Raw genomic sequence first — 20,509 nt, 5'->3', positions numbered from 1 at the left:
AAAAGACTATTTCACATATCTTCAGCAATAAATTAAAATCTTAACTGCCATAAACAAGTAACAACTAAATATGGCTGATGTTATGAACGGAGCTTGGTTTGGGTGGCGAGTTATGTTAATATCGAGCATGCTTTTCGGATAAGTGTATGTTGCCTTTGACATTTTGGTGTCCAGCGGTGAGCTAATGATGAAATAAAGTAACAGTGACACTTATGACTTATACAATGGAAGTTTTAACAGATGATGCTCATGGGGAGTGATAAATGTGTTATCCAAGGGGTAGAAATGCACAAGCATGGTTTTACACCATCTGTCCAATTTCACTCTAATCTATAGACCAGATCTCACTAATATACCCCAATTAGCTGTAATACTAAATCCACCAACCTAATATTGTCACTAAATCAATTCTGATCTGTCTAGACTTGGATTTCTCATGTCCTATAACAGATCTTTTAACTTATGTAAGTTTTGATTTCTTGTTGAGTTGAGTCTTCATGGATCATGGGTTTTCCAGGCAGCTTGAATAAATCTGGCCTACTAACTTGAGTCAGAATGACAGGGGGAAATTCTCTCTCTCTCTCTCTCTCTCTCTCTCTCTCTCTCTTACACACAAAATCACTCACAAGCACTCTCTCACACACATACAATTTTTACTCTGTTTTATATATATCAAATTCATGAAATAAGGCAATAGGTATTACAATAATAATAATAATAATAAATAATAAAAAATAATAATAATAATAATAATAAAACAAGGCTAACTAACTAAAATGATTTTTATTGTTTGAACATATAAACTTGTGTACTGTTTGATTTTCATAGTGTTATTTAAACATATGTTATCTTACACTTTTTTTTTGTATTGACCAATATTTGGATTATGTATTCAGAGTGAAATAATCACTATCTACACATACACAAAATTATACTCCTTACATTTATTTAATAATTAAAGTATGGGATAGAAGCCAGACTTAGAGGCTAACATTATGGTTATGTCTGTCAGTTTTTTAAGTCAGTTCAGAGGTCAGACTTTCTTCTACAGAAGGAGAATGATCGATGATTGGCAGCCAAGTTGGTGCTGAGCCAAGTTTTGCAGAGCTGGAAGCCTGACATCTGGACCAGCCAACACCTAGCAGCACAGACACACACTCTTTCTCTTTCACGTTCTTACAAAGACATCCATACAGGCTGAAATGTTATTTTTCCAATCATTCTTTACTCTTTTACTGAGATTTACATCAAATCAACATTATTTGGTTAGGTCAATGTCACACCACACAAACTCCTCTGGTTCAGATCTTGATGTGCACACCATGTTAAATGGCTCAGATGCATCTGTGCACAACATTTAATTCATACAAAGGAACCAGTACTATAAAACATTATTTATTGAAATACATAAATAAATGTGAACAATGCAGTGTATAAATTGTGCTACTGGACAAATACATCATATAATACTAGCAATCCATCAACATCCCAAACAAACCGATATTAACATTTTAGACAATGTCCTCATAAATTTGATTTGACGTAGTTTTAATACATTTTATACACACAACACATAATCAAACAGGCTACACAGCAAAAAAGCCCAGTGCTGAATTAAAACCTCCTTTACAAATAACTGCCTGATTGTAATGCACAGAAAGTGTGTCTTTGAGCTTAAAATAAATAGGGTAATGAGTCCACAACAGCTCAGAGTAGGTTTTGCGTTAATGGCAGTGAAACACTCGCTATGTATTTTAGTTCATATACTAGGTTATATTTCTAAAACTAAAACAAAAAGAATTAATCAGTTATTTATGCAGAAGAGAAAGTAATTGTACACGATGCAACCTTTAATGTTATTTTTGGTTTTTACAAGACATTTATGGATGTGTTAAAAAAAGTTCTTCTTCTAATGTCATGCTCACATTCTATAATTGTGGTGAATACACTAGCTATTTAGTTACATTTAAAATTGACCGGTTGGTATATTTTTTAAATCTAATCATAGAAGTGCATGTAATTGTTGGATGCCTTATAGAAAAACATCTGTTAGACATGCACATTTACACCTACAGTTTGTATATTTTCAAAAATATATATGATACATATAAATATATATGTATAAATATGTTTTACAGTTTAATACTGTAGCCCAAAATTATTTATAAGTACTGGAATGTTGCAATGAATCTAAGAATAAAGTATCACTAACACAACTAACCATTTTACAGAAGCAGCAAATAACCTTATCTGGCAAGTACTTTTCCTTCCGTTATATTTTTATCTTTATTTGTCATTTTTTCAAAAGAAAATATTAAGAGAGTTTAGGGAAGCAGGAGGAACTGGAGATAAAACTGTATGCAACCCTATATAGGTAATCTAAGCATAGATAGATACATATTGCTAACATGATTTGTTATAGTCAATGACAGTGTGTCACTTTTGATGTCTTAGATTTGTTCTCATGAAATCACATGATTACTTAAAAAACATTTAATCATAATACTTGACTAGAAGTTTAGCTTTTTTAAAATCATTTAAGATGCATATATGACAATAAAGGAGTTAAAAAAAAAACTAAATCTGTCAAATGCATAATTCTAGCAATGATTTTATAGTAGTAAACTGCTATCGATATGTAATTAAAATGCATGTCGATTTATTAAAAAATACAATACAATGTGCAATTACTGTAAACAATCTTTGTTATTAAAATGCTGTATATAATTACTGTTTACTCAAAGACACACTCACCAGCATCCTATCATGAGATAGACCCTTTTTACTCTTTTAGTGTTTAAGTGTTAATTCTACTCTGGGGATTTTGCTGTGTGTAAAATAAAACTCAACTTTAAACATTAACATCTAACTGGTTTTGTTTACTTTATGGTCCTGGCAGTAAGTAAAATAGCATATTCCTACAGATATACAGACATGAAGCACTAGATCTGATGCGGCTTCAGCCTGTATTAATGTCAATTTGGCAAATGATCATACACCTCAGCATCTGTTCTTGTGCTCCAGCTCAATCCGGATACAGTATGAAGCCTGAAAAGGTGCTGTATTTGTTGTTGTTTCCACCATGTGCTTTCCCGCCATCCAATTTTACATATATCTCATCCCCTGAGTCCAGATGCAGAACAACACTGTTGCTTGCGTAGTCATAGTTCTGGTCGGCATCCTGGGCAATAGCACTTGCTCGAACCTGTTTACCAACAAAATGCCAAATGAGAGATGGGACATGTGGGCATATAATATATGAGTGTAAATATGGTCTATGAGTTAATACATGAAAAACACATATTACAGTACTAAGATGAATAGTTATTGAAGTGTTAAAAAAAAAACACATTTAGAGTCGAAATATCTCAATTTTGCATAAGTTTTTTTGTTATTTTTGAGTTTGGATTAAAATGTTATTGTGATAATTACTCTAAAGGTGTCAACAGAATGGATGAAAAAAACAGGGATTTTTATTTCAAAAAGATTTTTTAAACTATATTTTAGAGATGTTTTAAATGTAAAAAAAAAAAAAAAAAAAGGTGATGTTCCGTATGTACCTATAACTGCAACTGCTGTACATTGTGTAAAGTTTCTTACATCTAAAGCATTTCCTGATAAATTCTGATACATTCAGATTAACACGTGTCAGTGGTATTTGTGTCTATATATAGAGTTTGAGAATAGTACTTCCCTCAAATTACATGACCTGAACAAAACTGTATATGCTGTTAAAAACGAGGTTTTAACAGAAAGATATTTACCTGACCGTTTTTGCAGAGGTCTGCCCACATGCTGGTCCCGTCTCCCCCGCGCATCAGTACATGGTAAGTGAAAAAGTAAATTCCAGATACCTGGCATGTGAACTTGCCGGTTGAAGGGTCGTAGTGGTTGCCCAGGTTAGTTACCACATCATCGAAACGGAGCACCTCGTAACCCTCGTGTGGGTTTTTAAGACCGACGTAGAAGGCGATCTTGACACTTCCAAACACCGAGGCAACATCTCCAGTTTCAGTTCGAGCTGTTCCCTGTGGAACTCCGGTAAATCCGATTTTTCCGGAATCCCCACGATCTCCTGGCGGCCCCCTCGGTCCGGGGGGACCTGGCTCACCTGGAGGACCTCTCGGCCCAGGCTTCCCCGGGCGCCCCGGTTCACCTTTGTTCCCACGGGAGAAAGATGGAGGAGGCGGCGGCGGGATGGCGCCGAGGTCCTGCATGACTTCCAGCGCTGTGGCGCTCGCTTTCGGGCTGTACGGGTCACAGATCATGCGACAGGTGCCCATCATCTCGTAGTGCCCAGAGACGGCGGAGCTCTGGACGAGCAGGGGAATCGCGACAAGCAGCACGACGACCATGATGACGAAACCCAGTGCCGCACCGACCAGCCGCTTCCTTTGCAGCGCCCGACAAGCTCGCGTTAAAACGTTTGGGTGGGTTTTAGGGGCAATGGTGGACAGGTGCAGCTGCGCAGACCAAGTGCGACAGGACAAAAATAATTTTTTTTTTTTTTTTTTTTAGAAAGTAAGAGGTAGAGGTGAATATCGGTCTTGCTGGAATTATAAAAAGTGCATGGATGTGTCGTAACCTTTAGCTAAATTGGCCGGAGGCGAATTCGCGTGGTGCCACTCTCGCTTATACTTCACGCAGCTGACAGAGAAACTCTTCGCACTGGAACGGGTGGGATGCGCGCTGCGAGCTCCAGACCGAGCAGAGAAGAGACCAAAGACTCGCTGACGTAACCAGCGCAGGGCAAATCGCCCGCTGCAGATAGGATTAGTGGCTCGGTGATCATATTTACCATCCAAACACATAAATAACAATCGTCACTTGTACCGGAGATTACAGAGATCAACGAGAATTAGGGACGCGCACGGGTGCTTGTTTGGACGCAGGCAGTAATCCTAAATCTGCCCCTTCATCTCGACTTTGTCTAATTCTTTGGCACCCCGAGGCTAAGTTTAACGCTTCTAAGCCTCGACAGCTCAGTGTTGCTTGATACCCCCAGGATCTGCGTTCAAATATGCAGATTCATGTTCAAGCTGAGCGCAAGCTGGAGCTGTTCTTTCAGAACCCCCACATCCGACTATTACACCAAGCATAAGTACCCACACAGGACACAGCGTGCCATAGAACAGCTTCAAGATTACACTGCTTAAATATTATTTGGGGATCTTTCCTTCATCAGGGTGGTGGGAGTCATAGTTTGTCTTGTGGTTTGTGAATAGGTGTGGCTGTTGGCTAGACAGACAGACAGACAACAGATGGATAGATAGATAGATAGATAGATAGATAGATAGATAGATAGATAGATAGATAGATAGATAGATAGATAGATAGATAGATAGATAGATAGATAGATAGATAGAGGCACAGTCAAAATAAGTCCATGAATAAGTCCTGGAAAATTTTAAGTATTGGTTTCTTTATAGTAATATCTCAAACTCTGGCCTTTTTTAAAATGTTTTTACTAATATTAGACACTATTTCTGTATGTTTATCTTAACTACATTATTTCTAGCTTTTATTCCTATTAATATTCCTTAGACTTTTCAGTCTTTTTTTAAATACTCAAAGATAATGGTTTTTATATATGAAATATAAATAAATGTAACTTGATTGAACTTTCACTTATGCCCTCCTTTTTTTGGTCACTGACATTTGGCAGGCAGACTCCTCTAGGTAGAGTCATGGGTGCACCATAATCTTTAATTTATAGTAATACATTTAATGGTTCTCTCTGGGAAAGTTGAAAAATTAGAATATTTTTTATAGATAATCTTTACTAACACTGACAGTGATGAAGTTATTGAGGACAATCTGACACTGAAGACACATCGTGGATGGAAAAAAAGATGAGCTCTTATCGTAATCTGTAGATGTGTATGTGCATGTGCATGGATTGGGGTGCCCTTTATTATCAACTACTACTAAAATGGAAACAGAACTCTGCTTGACAGCAATATTTAGATTTTGTCATAAACAATGTTCTGCATGTTTGGCATGGAAAGATAGAGTTTTAGTCCTTGATACAAAATTACTAAGAATCTTGCAAAATCTATTAGTCATGCCAGTTTTCTATTCTCTGTTGTTTGTCTCTCAAATACATTCATATTTGCAGCTTTTGTAGCTGCCTTTTTCACTGTTAGGGAAGGACATCAGACAGACAAGGGCATGCATGGGCTTTCTTTTCCTCTGTCACCCTTTTTCACATGCATGCATACACACATACACATACACATACACATACACACACACACACACACACACACACACACACACACACACACACACACACACACACACACACACACACATGTAGATAAGCTGTGTCTCTCCTACTTTGAATAATATTGTCACAGTATGATGCAGTGTGTGTGTGTGTGTGTGTGTGTGTCTGTACAGTTGTGTATGCACAAGTGTGTGTGTGTGTGTGTGTGTGTGTGTGTGTGTGTGTGTGTGTGTGTGTGTGAAAGAGAGAGAGAGAGAGAGAGAGAGAGAGAGAGAGAGAGAGAGTAAATGTCATATTGCTGTTGGCAGAACACGGTCCACCTCCACTTCTGAATACGTTAACGATCCTTGAGGTCAAGCAAGTTAGTGAGTTATCATACAAAGAATGAATGAAAGATGTTTATTGCAAATAAGAATACAACAACCTAATTGTTAAAATACAGAATATTTAAAAACAATAAGAAATACAGTAAATACTTATATGATTATGGCCTGCTTTATGTCCCAAAAGGGTGTAGTTCCCTATTTGCTATGGTGAAAAATTATTTAAGAAATAAAGCCATTAAGTGTTTAAGGCTGAGTCAATTTAGCATTGCTGCCTATTGCTCTACCCCTCTACAGTTTATTTGTAGTATATGTCCTAATGAATCTCTCTCTCTCTCTCTCTCTCTCTCTCTCTCTCTCTCTTTCTCACTCTCTCTCTCTATTTCTCTCTCTCTTTCTCTCTCTCTCTCTTCAGACCCTCTTCACTTTCAATATTGGTCTGTAGCCTGATACTACAATTCAAATTGATTTTTTTTCTTATAAATCTACACGCAGAACGCCATAATGACAAAGTGAAAACAAAATTCTATAAATATTTGTAATTTTTTTTAAATAAACCAATAAACTGAAATATCACGTGTATATAATTATTCAGACCCTTTGAAACAACACTTGAAAAGTACCTCAGGTGTTTCCCAATTCTCTTGATCATTTTTTCCAGATTGAATAGAGCCCACCTAGTAAAGTTTCTTGATTGGTTATGAAATGGAAAGGCATGTCATGAGAAACTGCCTGCAGAGCTCAGAAACAGTTGTTGCAAGGCACAAAAAAAATATTTCTGCCGCACTAAAGATTCTCAAGTGCACAGTGGCTTCCATTTTTCTCAAATGAAAAAAGAATTGCACAAAAAGGAAACTTCCACGAGATGATCAAACTATGCATTTGTGAGTGAAGGGTCTTAGTAAGAGAGGTGACCTGGCCAGGAGTTGTTTAGGACTCTTTGAATGTCCTAGAGTGGGTTGACTTGAACCATATTGAATAGATTTGCAAATTAAAAATGCCATTCTCCAATCCAGGTGTGCAAATCTTGTTGCGTCAACACCTTGATTGTGTTCTTTTTTTGGCTGTTGTAGATTTGCTTGTGTCTTTGAGATCATTGTCCTGTTGCAGTCCAATTTTAGGCAAGCTTTTGCTTTTTAACAGCCGGCCTCACATGTTACTCTAAAATACTTTGTATTCAAAGGAGTTGATTGTCAAATGTGGCACTGTGTTTTATAGCTAAATGTCCATTTTTGGTCCTGTCTGATCAAAAGGTATTGTTCCAGACGTCTTGTGGATTGCTTAGACTCAACTTTGCAAACCTAAGCCATGCTGCATGTTCATATTTTTAGATAGAATAGGCTTTTTAATTTGGAAGGTTGAAAGTACATAGTAGTTACCTGTATTTTCTGTATTTAGAAAATATTTGTTGGCAGCTGAAGTAGATGTGCCATAAATCTTTTTAGTATATGAAGGTATATTTTCTTTCAAATCTGTTGTTCTTCGCCAAAGCCAATCATCCATCTCCATAATCCCCTGTCCTCTACATCTGCCTCTTTCAAACCAACTACCTACATGTCTTTCCTCACAACATCCATAAACCTGCTCCTTGGCCTTACTCTTTCTCATCTTCCTGGTGGCTCTATCATCAGCATTCTCCTACCGATATACCCAATGTCTCTCTACTGCATATGTCCAAACCATTTCAATCTAGCATCCCTCCAAAAATCTAGCATTGTCTCCAAAATGTCCTACATGCGCTGTCCCTCTAATAAACTCATTTCTAATCTTGTCCATCCTCGTCACTCCCAATGAAAACCTCAACATCTTCAACTTTGCTACCTTCAGCTCCACCTCCTGTCTTTCAGTCAATGCCACTGTCTCTAAACCATAGCAGGTCTCCACACAATCCTATAAACTTTCCCTTTCACTCTTGCAGATACCCTTCTATCACAAATCACTTCTGCCACTATTCACCACCCACTCCACCCTGCCTGCACTCTTTTCTTCACTTCTCCTACACACGCTCCATGACTTTTCACTGTTGACCCCAGGTACCTAAACTCCTCCACCTTCTCCAGGCTCTTCAACCTGTTCCCTACTCTTAGCTCCCTCCTTATCAGCTTCTCAAAATACTCCCTCCACCTTTTTAACACACTCTCCTCACTAGTCAACACATTTCCATCTCCATCCTTTATTGCTCTAACTTTCAGCACATCCTTCCCAGCTCAGTCCATCCCTGTCTGACCTCTTTCCTGAACCTTACATTACAGTCTTCCTCCTTCAGTTTCCACCATCTTATTTTTCTTTCAGTCTTTAATCAATTCAATTCAATTTAATACATTTTCATTTGTATAGCACTTTAAACAATTAACATTGTCTTAAAGCAGCTTTACACAGATAATGTGGTGATAAAAATGAATATGTTCTTTATAAGTAAGTTTGTCCCTGATGAAGCCGGTGGCGATTGTGGCAAGGAAAAACTCCCAAGATGGCATAAGGAAGAAACCTTGAGAGGAACCAGACTCAAGAGGGAACCCATCCTCATCTGGGTTGCACCGAATGTCCATTTATTGCAGATATACCATGTTGCAGGGTACAGTGATGGTGATCAGAAGCGAAACTCTCCTCCTTGTCTTCTTGTTCACCTCAAAAACCATCCTACAGACCACCATCCAATGCTGTCTAGCTACACTGTCCCCTGCCACCTTACAGTCTCCAATTTCCTTCAGGTTGCATATCCTACATATAATTTAGTCCACTGGTGTGCACCTGTCTACCACCATCTGTCCTTCTACATTCCTCTCTTTAAGGCCATACCTACCCATCACCTCCTCATCACCTCTGTTCCCTTCACCAACATAGCCACTGGGAGTCTGCCCAAATCAGAATCTTTTATTCCTAGGTACATTTTCTACCACTTCATCTATCTCACTCCAGAATTTTTCCTTCTCTTTCGATCTCACAACCCACTTGTGGAGCAAAGGCACTGATAACATTATCATGACCCCTTTAACTTAAATCTTCACATTCATCCCTCTATCAGAAACTCTCTTCACCTCCACTACACTCTCAAGTCAAGTTTATTTCGATAGCGCTTTTCACAACAGACATTGTCTCAAAGCAGCTTTACAGAAATCAACAGTTAAGGTGAATGGTGTGCATTTATTCCTGATAAGCAAGCCGTGGCGACTGCGACACTCTTACTGTACTCTTCCTTCAGAATCACCCCTACACCGTTTCTCTTTCCATCCACAGTACGATAGAACATTTTAACCCCCCTTTAATGTTCCTGGCCTTCATCCCATTTCACTTGGTCTTCTGAACACACAACATATCTACCTTACTCCGCTCCATCATATCAGCTACCACTTGCCCTTCACCAGTCACAGTACCAGCATTTAAAGTACCAACTCGAACCTTCACTTCCCTACACTTCTTCTTTCCCTGCCGTCTCTGTAGACTTTTCCTTCTCTCTTTCTCCTCCTTCGGCCAACAGTAGCCCAATTTCCACCAGTACCCTGTTAGCAAACGATACCTGTGGCAGTCGTTGGTAACCTGGGCCTTGACTAATCCGGTATGAAATCGATTTATGATCAGTCCGTTCAAGCACAGCTAACTGTCAGTTATTTTGGTAATAGTGTTGGCCTGTCCAGTAATGACACCACAACTTGAGTGTGTTTATGTATGTCTGTGCTAACAGGAGTAAGCTTGAGGCAGCATGATGCTTTTCTGCTTCAGAATGACTTTGCCTTTAGAATTGTGTGCAGGAATGTGGTAATGTAAAAATGCTAAGCATATAAGCAATAATCAGACTTAACACATGCATATAACACTTAAACAAATACAGGATTGTTTTTGATGTACATTCTTTTTTACCTTGTTCATGGCATTCACTTCCTAATTTGGATGCTGATTTTACTGCTTTTTTTACATAATGCATTTGGTTATAAGGCTATTTGTTTTTATTTGCCTTAACTGCAGTCTACTCATTATTGATGAGTTAACTTCAGTTGCCTATAGTTGACTCCACCTAATCTTTGATCTTTAAAAAAAAATTACATTTACACTGACCAATCATTGGTCTAGTAAATTCTATTTGTGATTGGTCATTGTTTTGAAATCCTTCGTGATTGGCTCAGTTTGGCTCTATCCTTTGTCATTGGCTAAATCACTGGTTAACAGCGTACTTAAATAAGTAGTCTTTTTAAAAAATAATCACAATTCAGCTTAAGAACTTTTTCAAAGTGAAAATGATGATGAAGACTCTGCTTGCTACGTTCCTTATCATCGGTCTCTATGGACTAACTTACAGTCTTGTTAGGGAGCACTACTTTGTGAATTATTTACTGTCTTGGCCAGAAGCTCAGCTGTTCTGCAGATTAATATATGATGATCTGTCCACTATACCGACTCGGGAGGAGCTAATGTCTCTATCATTTCTGGTGCCTAATTCTTGTCCTAACAACACAAACTACTATAAAATGTGTCTGATTGGGACATGGATTGGATTATATGCAGACAGTGAAAACTTGACAAAGTGGTCAGGAATGGATCCTTTACAAATTCCATATTCAGGACAATATACTACTGGAACATGTGGACTAGTATTGAATGCATTCCATATTGTCATTCCTGCCCCATGCTCATGGAATCTCACCTTTTACTGCATGGTGAGGTATGAGGTAATTCTAGTGGAGCAGAACATGACATGGGAAAATGCTCTTGACTACTGCAGAAATTATTACCTCGACCTGGTCAGTCTGACATCAATTTTTTGGATGAATGAAGCTATAAAAATCAGCTTGCCAGCACAAACGGAACATGTGTGGACTGGTCTCCGCTTTCTCGATGGAAACTGGTTTTGGACTGTACCCACTCTACGGACATACATGGCTTGGTCTACTGAAGGTGAACCCCAGTGCCCAGCCAGAAACCTGCGCTGTGGTGCTTTAGCACAAAAAGAAGGGAATTGGCAAATGAGAGACTGTGATGAGAAACTGAACTTTCTCTGTATGCGTAGAACAGGCTAGCCTAATCACTATATAATCATCAATGAGATTGATATCAAATTGAACTCCCTAATTATCATGCCTTTGCTTTTCTTTCCCTTCTTAATATTTCTCCTCATATTATCTTCATCACTATCATTCCAAACGCATAATGTCAGACAGATGATATATATCACTTGACATTATTCATTTTGTAGTGAATACAAATTTTGCAAACTTTGGAACTATAAATACTAAGCTAATGTCACCTAAACAAACGAAGTTGATAATGTAGTTTTTAAATTGTTAAGTATATTTTTAGATTTTCTTGTTTACCCCTTATATGTATGTATGTATGTATGTATGTATGTATGTATGTATGTATCTATCTATCTATCTATCTATCTATCTATCTATCTATCTATCTATCTATCTATCTATCTATCTATCTATCTATCACTTTCACTAAAATATTGGAGAAGTTTATGTATAATATTTTAATATTTAACATTTATCTAAACATGAATAAAATTTGTAACTGAGCTTCACTCTTAATAAAATAATATAGTGTTTAGTTATTTTTGTTTTCATCAAGCAATTATACATCCTTGCCATCTGCTGCACTGGCACACATTAGCATTTTCAGCACTTCCTTATCTGGGTTACACTGAATGCCCATTTATTATAGTTTTATCAAAACTCTTTATTCACTCAATTATAGCTACTGTAGGAAACTTTATACTAATTACAGTCCAAATCTATACTCATTGTTATTGAGTTTAATCCACCACTGTAACCTCATGTATCTTTAGTTTATAAATGTGGAGCCAACCTCAGTTGCTGCAAGTGGTTAAGTGAGTACAATTGAAGAGAACTCAGTAGAGCATCAGGATGAATCAGGCATATCCGGAAAAAAAAGGGGACAGTATCACTGGTACCTTTAGTTTTAGTTTAATTTATGTTCAATTAAATTAAAATAATAGTGATCTGTGAGCATTTGTCTATGGACAAGCTGCTTGAGTCCAGTGTTAATGTTTAGAGTTTTCAGAATTTTATTTTCCCATCTCCATTTAAAAAGTTATGTTGAGGGACCTTTACCTAATCTGCTATCAATAACTAGCTACCTTTAACCTATTTCCTTTGCTAATGCATGGTCAGTCTAGCACCAGTTGCAGTAGCTAACATTAACCTGAACACTTGCACTTTTGAGTTTTATTGAGTAAGAGTTTTATTTAAGCATTTTAACTTCTCAGCACCTGTGCACTTAGGTATAGGTGAATATACAGTGCCTGCTCAATACTTGTTTTCTGTCCAGACTTTGGATTTTAAGCAAATTGTGTACATCTCTTCATGCCCCATTTACTGGGCACTGCCTATTTACCTAACAACATGTGCATGACACAGGGAAAAACCTGTCATTCCAAGCAAGAGTTTTACAATCTTGTCCATATAGTATTTAAAAATGCTGACATGCTGATAATACATATCTATATTAGATATACCAATCTATTTTATTTTAAATTTCAAAGTGATGTGATATGACCAGCAGTGCATAACACACTGAAGTGACCCAGTGCATTGTTTCCAATTCTTCATACTGTTTACATACTATTTATTTGAAAAGCAGTCTATATTTCCTAAAAAAAACTATTTATGGCATCTGAATGATGTTCACAATATGAAAACTAGCCGATTTGGTTTTCTCCACTCAAGCATTTTTAACTTACAAAATACATTCAAAATCAGTCCAAATGGACTTTCAGTCTATCACTGTATATGGTATTGCTAACCCAGCCATTAGGGAGGCACAAGCCAGTGCACTCTTAGTGCCGGTCCCAAGCCCGGATAAATGGGGAGGGTTGCGTTAGAAAGGGCATCCAGCGTAAAACATGTGCCAAATCGAATATGCCGATAACAAATAAGAATTTCATACCGGATCGGTCGAGGCCCGGGTAAACAACGACTGCCACAGGTATCGTTAGCCGACAGGGTTCCGTGGGAATTGGGCTACTGTTGGCCGAAGGAGGAGAAGGAGAGGAGGAAGACGTCTACAGAGAAGGCAGGAAAGGGAGAAGTGTAGAAGAGTGGAGGTTCTGGTTGGTACTTTAAATGTTGGTACTATGACTTGTAAAGGGAGAGAGATAGCTGATATGATGGAGAGGAGAAAGGTAGATATGTTGTGTGTTCAGGAGACCAAGTGGAAAGGGAGTAAGGCCAGGAACATTGAAGGTGGATTTAAACTGTTCTATCATGGTGTGGATGGAAAGAGAAATGGTGTAGGGGTGATTCTGAAGGAAGAGTACAGTAAAAGTGTAGTGAAGGTGAAGAGAGTTTCTGATAGGGTGATGAACGTGAAGCTGGAGGTTGAAGCGATGATGATAAATGTCATCAGTGCATATGCTCCACAAGTCGGCTGTGAGATGGAGGAGAAGGAAAGATTCTGGAGTGAATTAGATGAAGTGGTAGATGGTGTACCTAGGAATGAACGATTGGTGATTGGGGCAGACTTTAATGGGCATGTAGGTAAAGGGAAACAGAGGTGCTGAGGTGGTTATGGGTAGGTATGGCCTTAAGGAGAGGAATGTGGAAAGGCAGATGTTGGTGGATTTTGCTAAAAGCATGGAAATGGCAGTGGTGAATACGTATTTTAAGAATAAGGAGGATCATAGGGTGACCTATAAGAGTGGAGGAAGGTGCACACAGGTGGACTATGTTCTATGCAGGAGATGCAACCTGAAGGAGATTGGAGACTGTAAGGTGTTGGCGGGGACAGTGTAGCTAGACAGCATCGGATGGTGGTCTGTAGGATGGTTTTGGAGGCGAAGAAGAAGAGGAGGCGAGTGAGGACTGAAAGAATAATAAGATGGGGGAAGCTGAAGGAGGAAGAGTGTAGTGTGAGGTTCAGGGAAGAGGTCAGACAGGGGCTCAGTGGTGCTGAAGAGGTGTTGGATGAATGGTAACTACTGCAGGAGTGATGAGGGTGGCAGCTAGAAAAGTACTTGGTGTGACATCTGGAAATAGAAAGGTAGACAAGGAGACGTGGTGGTGGAATGAGGAAGTGCAGGAGAGCATAAGGAAAAGAGGTTGGCAAAACAGAAGTGGGATCGACAGAGTGATGAGAAAAGTAGGCAGGAGTACAAGGAGATGCGGCAGCAGGTAAAGAGGATGTGGAGAAAGCCAAGGAAAAGGCATATGAGGAGCTGTATAAGAGGTTGGACACTAAGGAAGGAGAAAAGGATTTGTACCGATTGGCCAGACAGAGGGACCAAGCTGGGAAGGATGTACTGCAAGTTAGAGCAATAAAGGATGGAGAGGAAATGTGTTGACTAGTGAGGAGAGTGTGTTGAGAAGGTGGAGGGAGTATTTTGAGCAGCTGATGAATGAGGAAAATCAGAGAGAGAAGGTTGGATGATGTGGAGTTGGTGAAGCAGGATGTAGATAGGATTAGTAAGGAGGAAGTGAGAGCAGCGATTAAGAGGATGAAGAGTGGAAAGTCGGTTGGACCAGATGACATACCGGTAGAAGCGTGGAGATGTTTAGGAGAGATGGCAGTGGAGTTTTTAACCAGATTGTTTAACAAGATTCTGGAAGGTGAGAGGATGCCTGAGGAATGGAGAAGGAGTGTGCTGGTACCGATCTTTAAGCATAAGGGAGATGTGCAGACCTGCAGTAACTACAGGGGAATTAAGTTGATCAGTCACACCATGAAGTTATGGGAAAGAGTAGTGGAAGCCAGGCTGAGAGAAGAGGTGACCATCTGTGAGCAACAGTATGGTTTCATGCCGAGGAAGAGCACCACAGATGCCTTATTTGCTTTGAGAATGTTGATGGAGAAGTATAGAGAAGGACAGAAGGAATTGCATTGTGTATTTGTGGATTTAGAGAAAGCGTACGACAGAGTGCCGAGAGAGGATTTGTGGTATTGTATGAGGAAGTCAGGTGTGTCAGCGAAGTATGTGAGGGTGGTGCTGGACATGAATGAGGACAGAGTAAATTGTGCAGTAGGAAAGACAGACTGGTTTAGGGTGAAGGTTGGACTGCATCAAGGATCGGCCCTGAGTCTTTTCCTGTTTGCAGTGGTGATGGACAGGTTGACGGACGAGGTCAGACAGGAGTCTCTGTGATTGTGATTTACGGTGAGAATAGTGAGCAGGTTGAGAAAAGCCTGGAGAGGTGGAGATATGCACTGGAGATAAGGGGAATGAAAGTCAGTAGGAGTAAGACAGAGTACATGTGCGTAAATGAGAGGGAGGGCAGTGGAGTGGTGCGGTTACAGGGAGAAGAGGTGGAGAAGGTGGTGGAGTTCAGGTACCTGGGGTCAACAGTGCAAAGTAATGGAGAGTGTGTTAAAGAGATGAAAAAATGAGTGTAGGCAGGGTGGAGTGGGTGGAGAAGAGTGACAGGAGTGATTTGTGATAGTAGGGTATCTGCAAGAATGAAAGGGAAAGTTTGTAGGACTGTGGTGAGACCTGCGATGTTGTATGGATTAGAGACAGTGGCATTGAGTAAAAGACAGGAGGCGGAGCTGGAGGTAGCAGAACTGAAGTTGTTAAGCCTTTCGTTGGGAGTGACGAGGATGGACAGGATTAGAAATGAGTTTATTAGAGGGACAGCCCATGTAGGATGTTTTGGTGACAAGGTGAGGGAGGCAAGATTGAGATGGTTTGGACATGTGCAGAGGAGGGACATGAGTTATATTGGTAGAAGAATGCTGAGGATAGCGCCACCAGGTAGGAGGAAAAGAGGAAGGCCAAGGAGAAGGTTTATGGGTGTGGTGAAGACATGCAGGTAGTTGGTGTGAAAGAGGCAGATGTAGAGGACAGGGTGGTATGGAGACGGATTATCTGCTGTGGCGACCCCTAATGGGAGCAGCCGAAAGAAGAAGAAGAAGAAGAAGACTGTATATGGTATGCTCTTTAATCAATAAACCAAAGACTACAGATGATCTGCAACGCCCTCTTGTGGTTCGCAGGTCTACAGAGCAAATAAGTTGTCCAAACTGGACCTCATGTTACACAAATTTCAATGAAAACCATACTTTTATAGAGAAAATATATATGTTGAATATTGGAACATAAATTGTGCAAATACTAACAAAGAAGTGCAAATAAACAAATATCAGTAAAAAAATTTAAATCACTGTTTAAAGAACAAGTCGCAAATCGTGCACTAGAATGGAAGATAATTCAATAAATCAATGAATAGCAGACTTCGTAGACGATGATAAATAAAACATTTGCAAACAGCGCAATAAAACCATTCCCTGCTTCACATGCCACTAGCATTATTTTATAATAAAGCTTTCAGTGCAGTGGCAATCAAACAAGAGTAATGTGGTGAAACATTCTGATTCCTATCAGAAGTTGATAATGTAGATTTTAAATTGTTAAATATATTTTAGATTGTCTTGTTTACCCCTTATATATGTATGTATGTGTCTGTCTGTCTGTCTGTCTGTCTGTCTGTCTATCTATCTATCTATCTATCTATCTATCTATCTATCTATCTATCTATCTATCTATCTATCTATCTATCTATAATATTGGAGAAGTTTTATGTATAATATTTTAATATTTAACATTTATCTATACGTAAATTGAATTTGTAACTGAGCTTTACTCTTAATAGAATATTATAGTGTGAAGTTATTTTTGTTTTCATCAAGCAATTATACATCCTTGCCATCTGCTGCACTGGCACACATTAGCATTTTCAGCACTTCCTTATCTGGGTTACACTGAATGCCCATTTATTATAGTTTTATCAAAACTCTTTATTCACTCAATTATAGCTACTGTAGGAAACTTTATACTAATTACAGTCCAAATCTATACTCATTGTTATTGAGTTTAATCCACCACTGTAACCTCATGTATCTTTAATTTATAAATGTGGAGCCAACCTCAGTTGCCGCAAGTGGTTAAGTGAGTACAATTGAAGAGAACTCAGTAGAGCATCAGGATGAATCAGGCATATCCGGAAACAAGAAGGGGACCGTATCACTGGTACCTTTAGTTTTAGTTTAATTTATGTTCAATTAAATTAAAATAATAGTGATCTGTGAGCATTTGTCTATGGACAAGCTGCTTGAGTCCAGTGTTAATGTTTAGAGTTTTCAGAATTTTATTTTCCCATCTCCATTTAAAAAGTTATGTTGAGGGACCTTTACCTAATCTGCTATCAATAACTAGCTACCTTTAACCTATTTCCTTTGCTAATGCATGGTCAGTCTAGCACCAGTTGCAGTAGCTAACATTAACCTGAACACTTGCACTTTTGAGTTTTATTGAGTAAGAGTTTTATTTAAGCATTTTTAACTTCTCAGCACCTGTGCACTTAGGTATAGGTGAATATACAGTGCCTGCTCAATACTTGTTTTCTATCCAGACTTTGGATTTTAAGCAAATTGTGTACATCTCTTCATGCTTCATTTACTGGGCACTGCCTATTTACCTAACAACATGTGCATGACACAGGGAAAAACCTGTCATTCCAAGCAAGAGTTTTACAATCTTGTCCATATAGGATTTAACACTATATTTAAAAATGCTGACATGCTGATAATACATATCTATATGAGATATACCAATCTATATTATTTTACATTTCAAAGTGATGTGATGTGACCAGCAGTGCATAACACACTGTAATGAACCAGTGCAGTGTTGCCAATTCTTCATACTGTTTAAACTTAGCTTTTTGGTGAACTCAAGACTATTAGTAGTATTAGTCCTAGTAATAATAAGTAGTAGTCCTACTTATTTTTTAATTTATTTTAAAAGCAGTCTATATTTTCTAAAAAAAAAAAAAATGGCCTCTGAATGATGTTCACAATATGAAAACTAGCCGATTTGGTTTTCTCCACTCAAGCATTTTTAACTTACAAAATACATTCAAAATCAGTCCAATTGGACTCTCAGTCTATCACTGTATATGGTATTGCTCTTCAATCAATAAACCAAAGACTACAGATAAGCTGCTAACGCCCTCTAGTGGTTCGCAGGTCTACATAGCAAATAAGTTGTCCAAACTGGACCTCATGTTACACAAATTTCAATGAAAACCATAATTTTATAGAGAAAATATATATGTTGAATATTGGAATATAACTACATTGGGACATAAATTGTGCAAATATTAACAAAGAAGTGCAAATAATCAAATATCAGTAAAAATGTTAAATTCAGTGTTTAAAGAACAAGTCGCAAATCGTGCACTAGAACGGAAAATAAATCGATAAATCAATGGATAGCAGACTTCGTAGATGATGATAAATAAAACATTCGCAAACAGCGCAATAAAACCATTCCCTGCTTCACATGCCACTAGCATTATTTTATAATAAAGCTTTCAGTGCAGTGGCAATCAAACAAGAGTAATGTGGTGAAACATTCTGATTCCTAGCACAGCAATATGGGATTATATCTCTTACTACTTTAAAGGTATCATATCATTATAAAGATCATATTGACACTGGTTAAAAAAAAAACACAAAGTTTCCAAAATCATATCCAAACTTGTTAAACTTGTGATTGTATAAGTTTTTGTCATTCTGTCTTTTAAATCTTTAAAATAAATAAGAGTCTGAGCTGATTTAAAACACATGTTCTAAATTAAACTGGTCGGCCAAATGAATAGTTTTATTGAGCAGGTCCTGTCCAGTTTGTTGTAGGTTTGATCAATGACTGCAGACAAATCTCACTTGATATCAGGTGATAAAATCCAGGACCTCAGACAGTGTAACTTGGAAGGTTGCACTTCTTAAAGCCATCACAGTGCTGGTTGAAGTTTCCTTTAGACTGATAACTACTGCTATTTCTACCACAACACAAGCTGCGGCAATTTCAAGCAATGCTTTATTTAAAATGCTAAATACATACAGTACATTATATGTAATAATACTATTTCTTAAAAATGATACTAATATAACGAATAACAATCATGTCAGCTTTAGTTGAAAGTGTGCTGGTGATGGCGCATCACTAGTGGTCTCAAAAGCTCTGTACTCTGTACATTTGCACTGCTGAGTGGGCTGAGAACAGATGCTTTGACAACTCCCATGAGAACAATTTAAATATTCAGACCATGCACACTGGATTAAGGATGAGCCTATGGTGCATTCCTTTCTGAACCTGGCATGAGCCTTATGAAGTTTTGGAGACCTGCTGGCAGCTACCTGAGTCTCAGATAAATTGTTTATTTGGTATAGAGGTAAGACCTCAGGGGGATCCCTTGTCTAAGCCGTAGCTAGCCATCTGCGTGATGACTGGCATCACCATATCAGTAGGCTACTTCCGTTAAGAGGACATACCACTTCTCCGTATGAGATTTTTTAGAGGTTCCACAACTCCAGGAATTCTGAGTTAATCATGGTGTTCTTCTCTGAGAACTTTTCAGTGCTGCCCTAAAAATAGATTTTTTTTCTTGATATAGTTGGTAACTTTGGTTATATGAACCAGCAGGTCATTTTAAACCAGCAAGAGAATGAGTGTAAATACTGCTTTGTATCTTGTTGGTGGATGCACCAATCCCGCCATTTGTCCAGCATCCAATGGCAACACTTACATTATTAACTAACACTAATCGGAGAACACGACTGGTCTAACATGAGAGTGGAGTGAAAATTAGTCCAGTTCCAGTCTAGTGGACAAATACTTTGTGCATATGCGGTCATTGGTGGACTCAGTGAAGCTCGGTGAAGAGGACAGACCACTGCCTTTAAAGAAAAGAGAAAAAAAAGAAGATAAAAAACAAGATTTTTTTTTTTTTTTTACTTGCTGCAGTACTTTTGTGTGTATGCATTTGTGTGCCATTATTACATCTCAATAATATACCTTTTTTTTACCAGACAGTGCAGTACAGTACAGTGCAGTAATTAAACCAAAGACACAATGATTTATATCCTGGTCAAGTACCTGTAGCCACTTTCTATTTGATTTCAAGTCTGTTTCTCTGGGGTTTTCCTCCATCCTCTCAAAATATGCTGG

General features: G+C 38.3%; 1 protein-coding gene across 2 annotated transcripts; it reads right to left on the bottom strand.

Annotated features, from left to right (window-relative positions):
* Window positions 1-777: 777 nt before the first annotated feature.
* c1ql2 (complement component 1, q subcomponent-like 2) lies at window positions 778-5,191 on the bottom strand. Of its 2 annotated transcripts, none has more exons than XM_046841185.1 (2): window positions 3,765-5,172; window positions 778-3,205 (listed from the first exon to the last, which is right to left on the bottom strand). In XM_046841185.1, the coding sequence occupies exons 1-2, from the start codon at window positions 4,353-4,355 to the stop codon at window positions 3,026-3,028; spliced, it is 771 nt and encodes a 256-aa protein (XP_046697141.1). In that variant the 5' UTR covers window positions 4,356-5,172; the 3' UTR covers window positions 778-3,025. The 2 variants fall into 2 exon arrangements, with proteins under 2 accessions (XP_046697141.1, XP_046697151.1); XM_046841195.1 differs by having other exon boundaries at window positions 3,018-3,205; window positions 3,770-5,191.
* Between the last annotated feature and the right edge of the window lie 15,318 nt (window positions 5,192-20,509).

The sequence above is a fragment of the Silurus meridionalis genome, chromosome 3 (assembly GCF_014805685.1).
Source record: "Silurus meridionalis isolate SWU-2019-XX chromosome 3, ASM1480568v1, whole genome shotgun sequence".
In the NCBI taxonomy this organism is placed as follows: domain Eukaryota; kingdom Metazoa; phylum Chordata; class Actinopteri; order Siluriformes; family Siluridae; genus Silurus; species Silurus meridionalis.
The sequence above is the reverse complement of the archived record's forward strand: the minus strand, read 5'-3'. Positions and strand labels throughout refer to the sequence as shown.

What these genes read in the sequence shown, in the direction of transcription:
- c1ql2 (XM_046841185.1), bottom strand. Translation starts at nt 4,355, where the DNA reads ATGGTCGTCGTGCTGCTTGTCGCGATTCCCCTGCTCGTCCAGAGCTCC. An exon ending in ACCTCTGCAAAAACGGTCAG is followed by an intron (nt 3,206 to 3,764) that starts GTAAATATCTTT and finishes GTTGGTAAACAG; the next exon opens with GTTCGAGCAAGTGCTATTGC.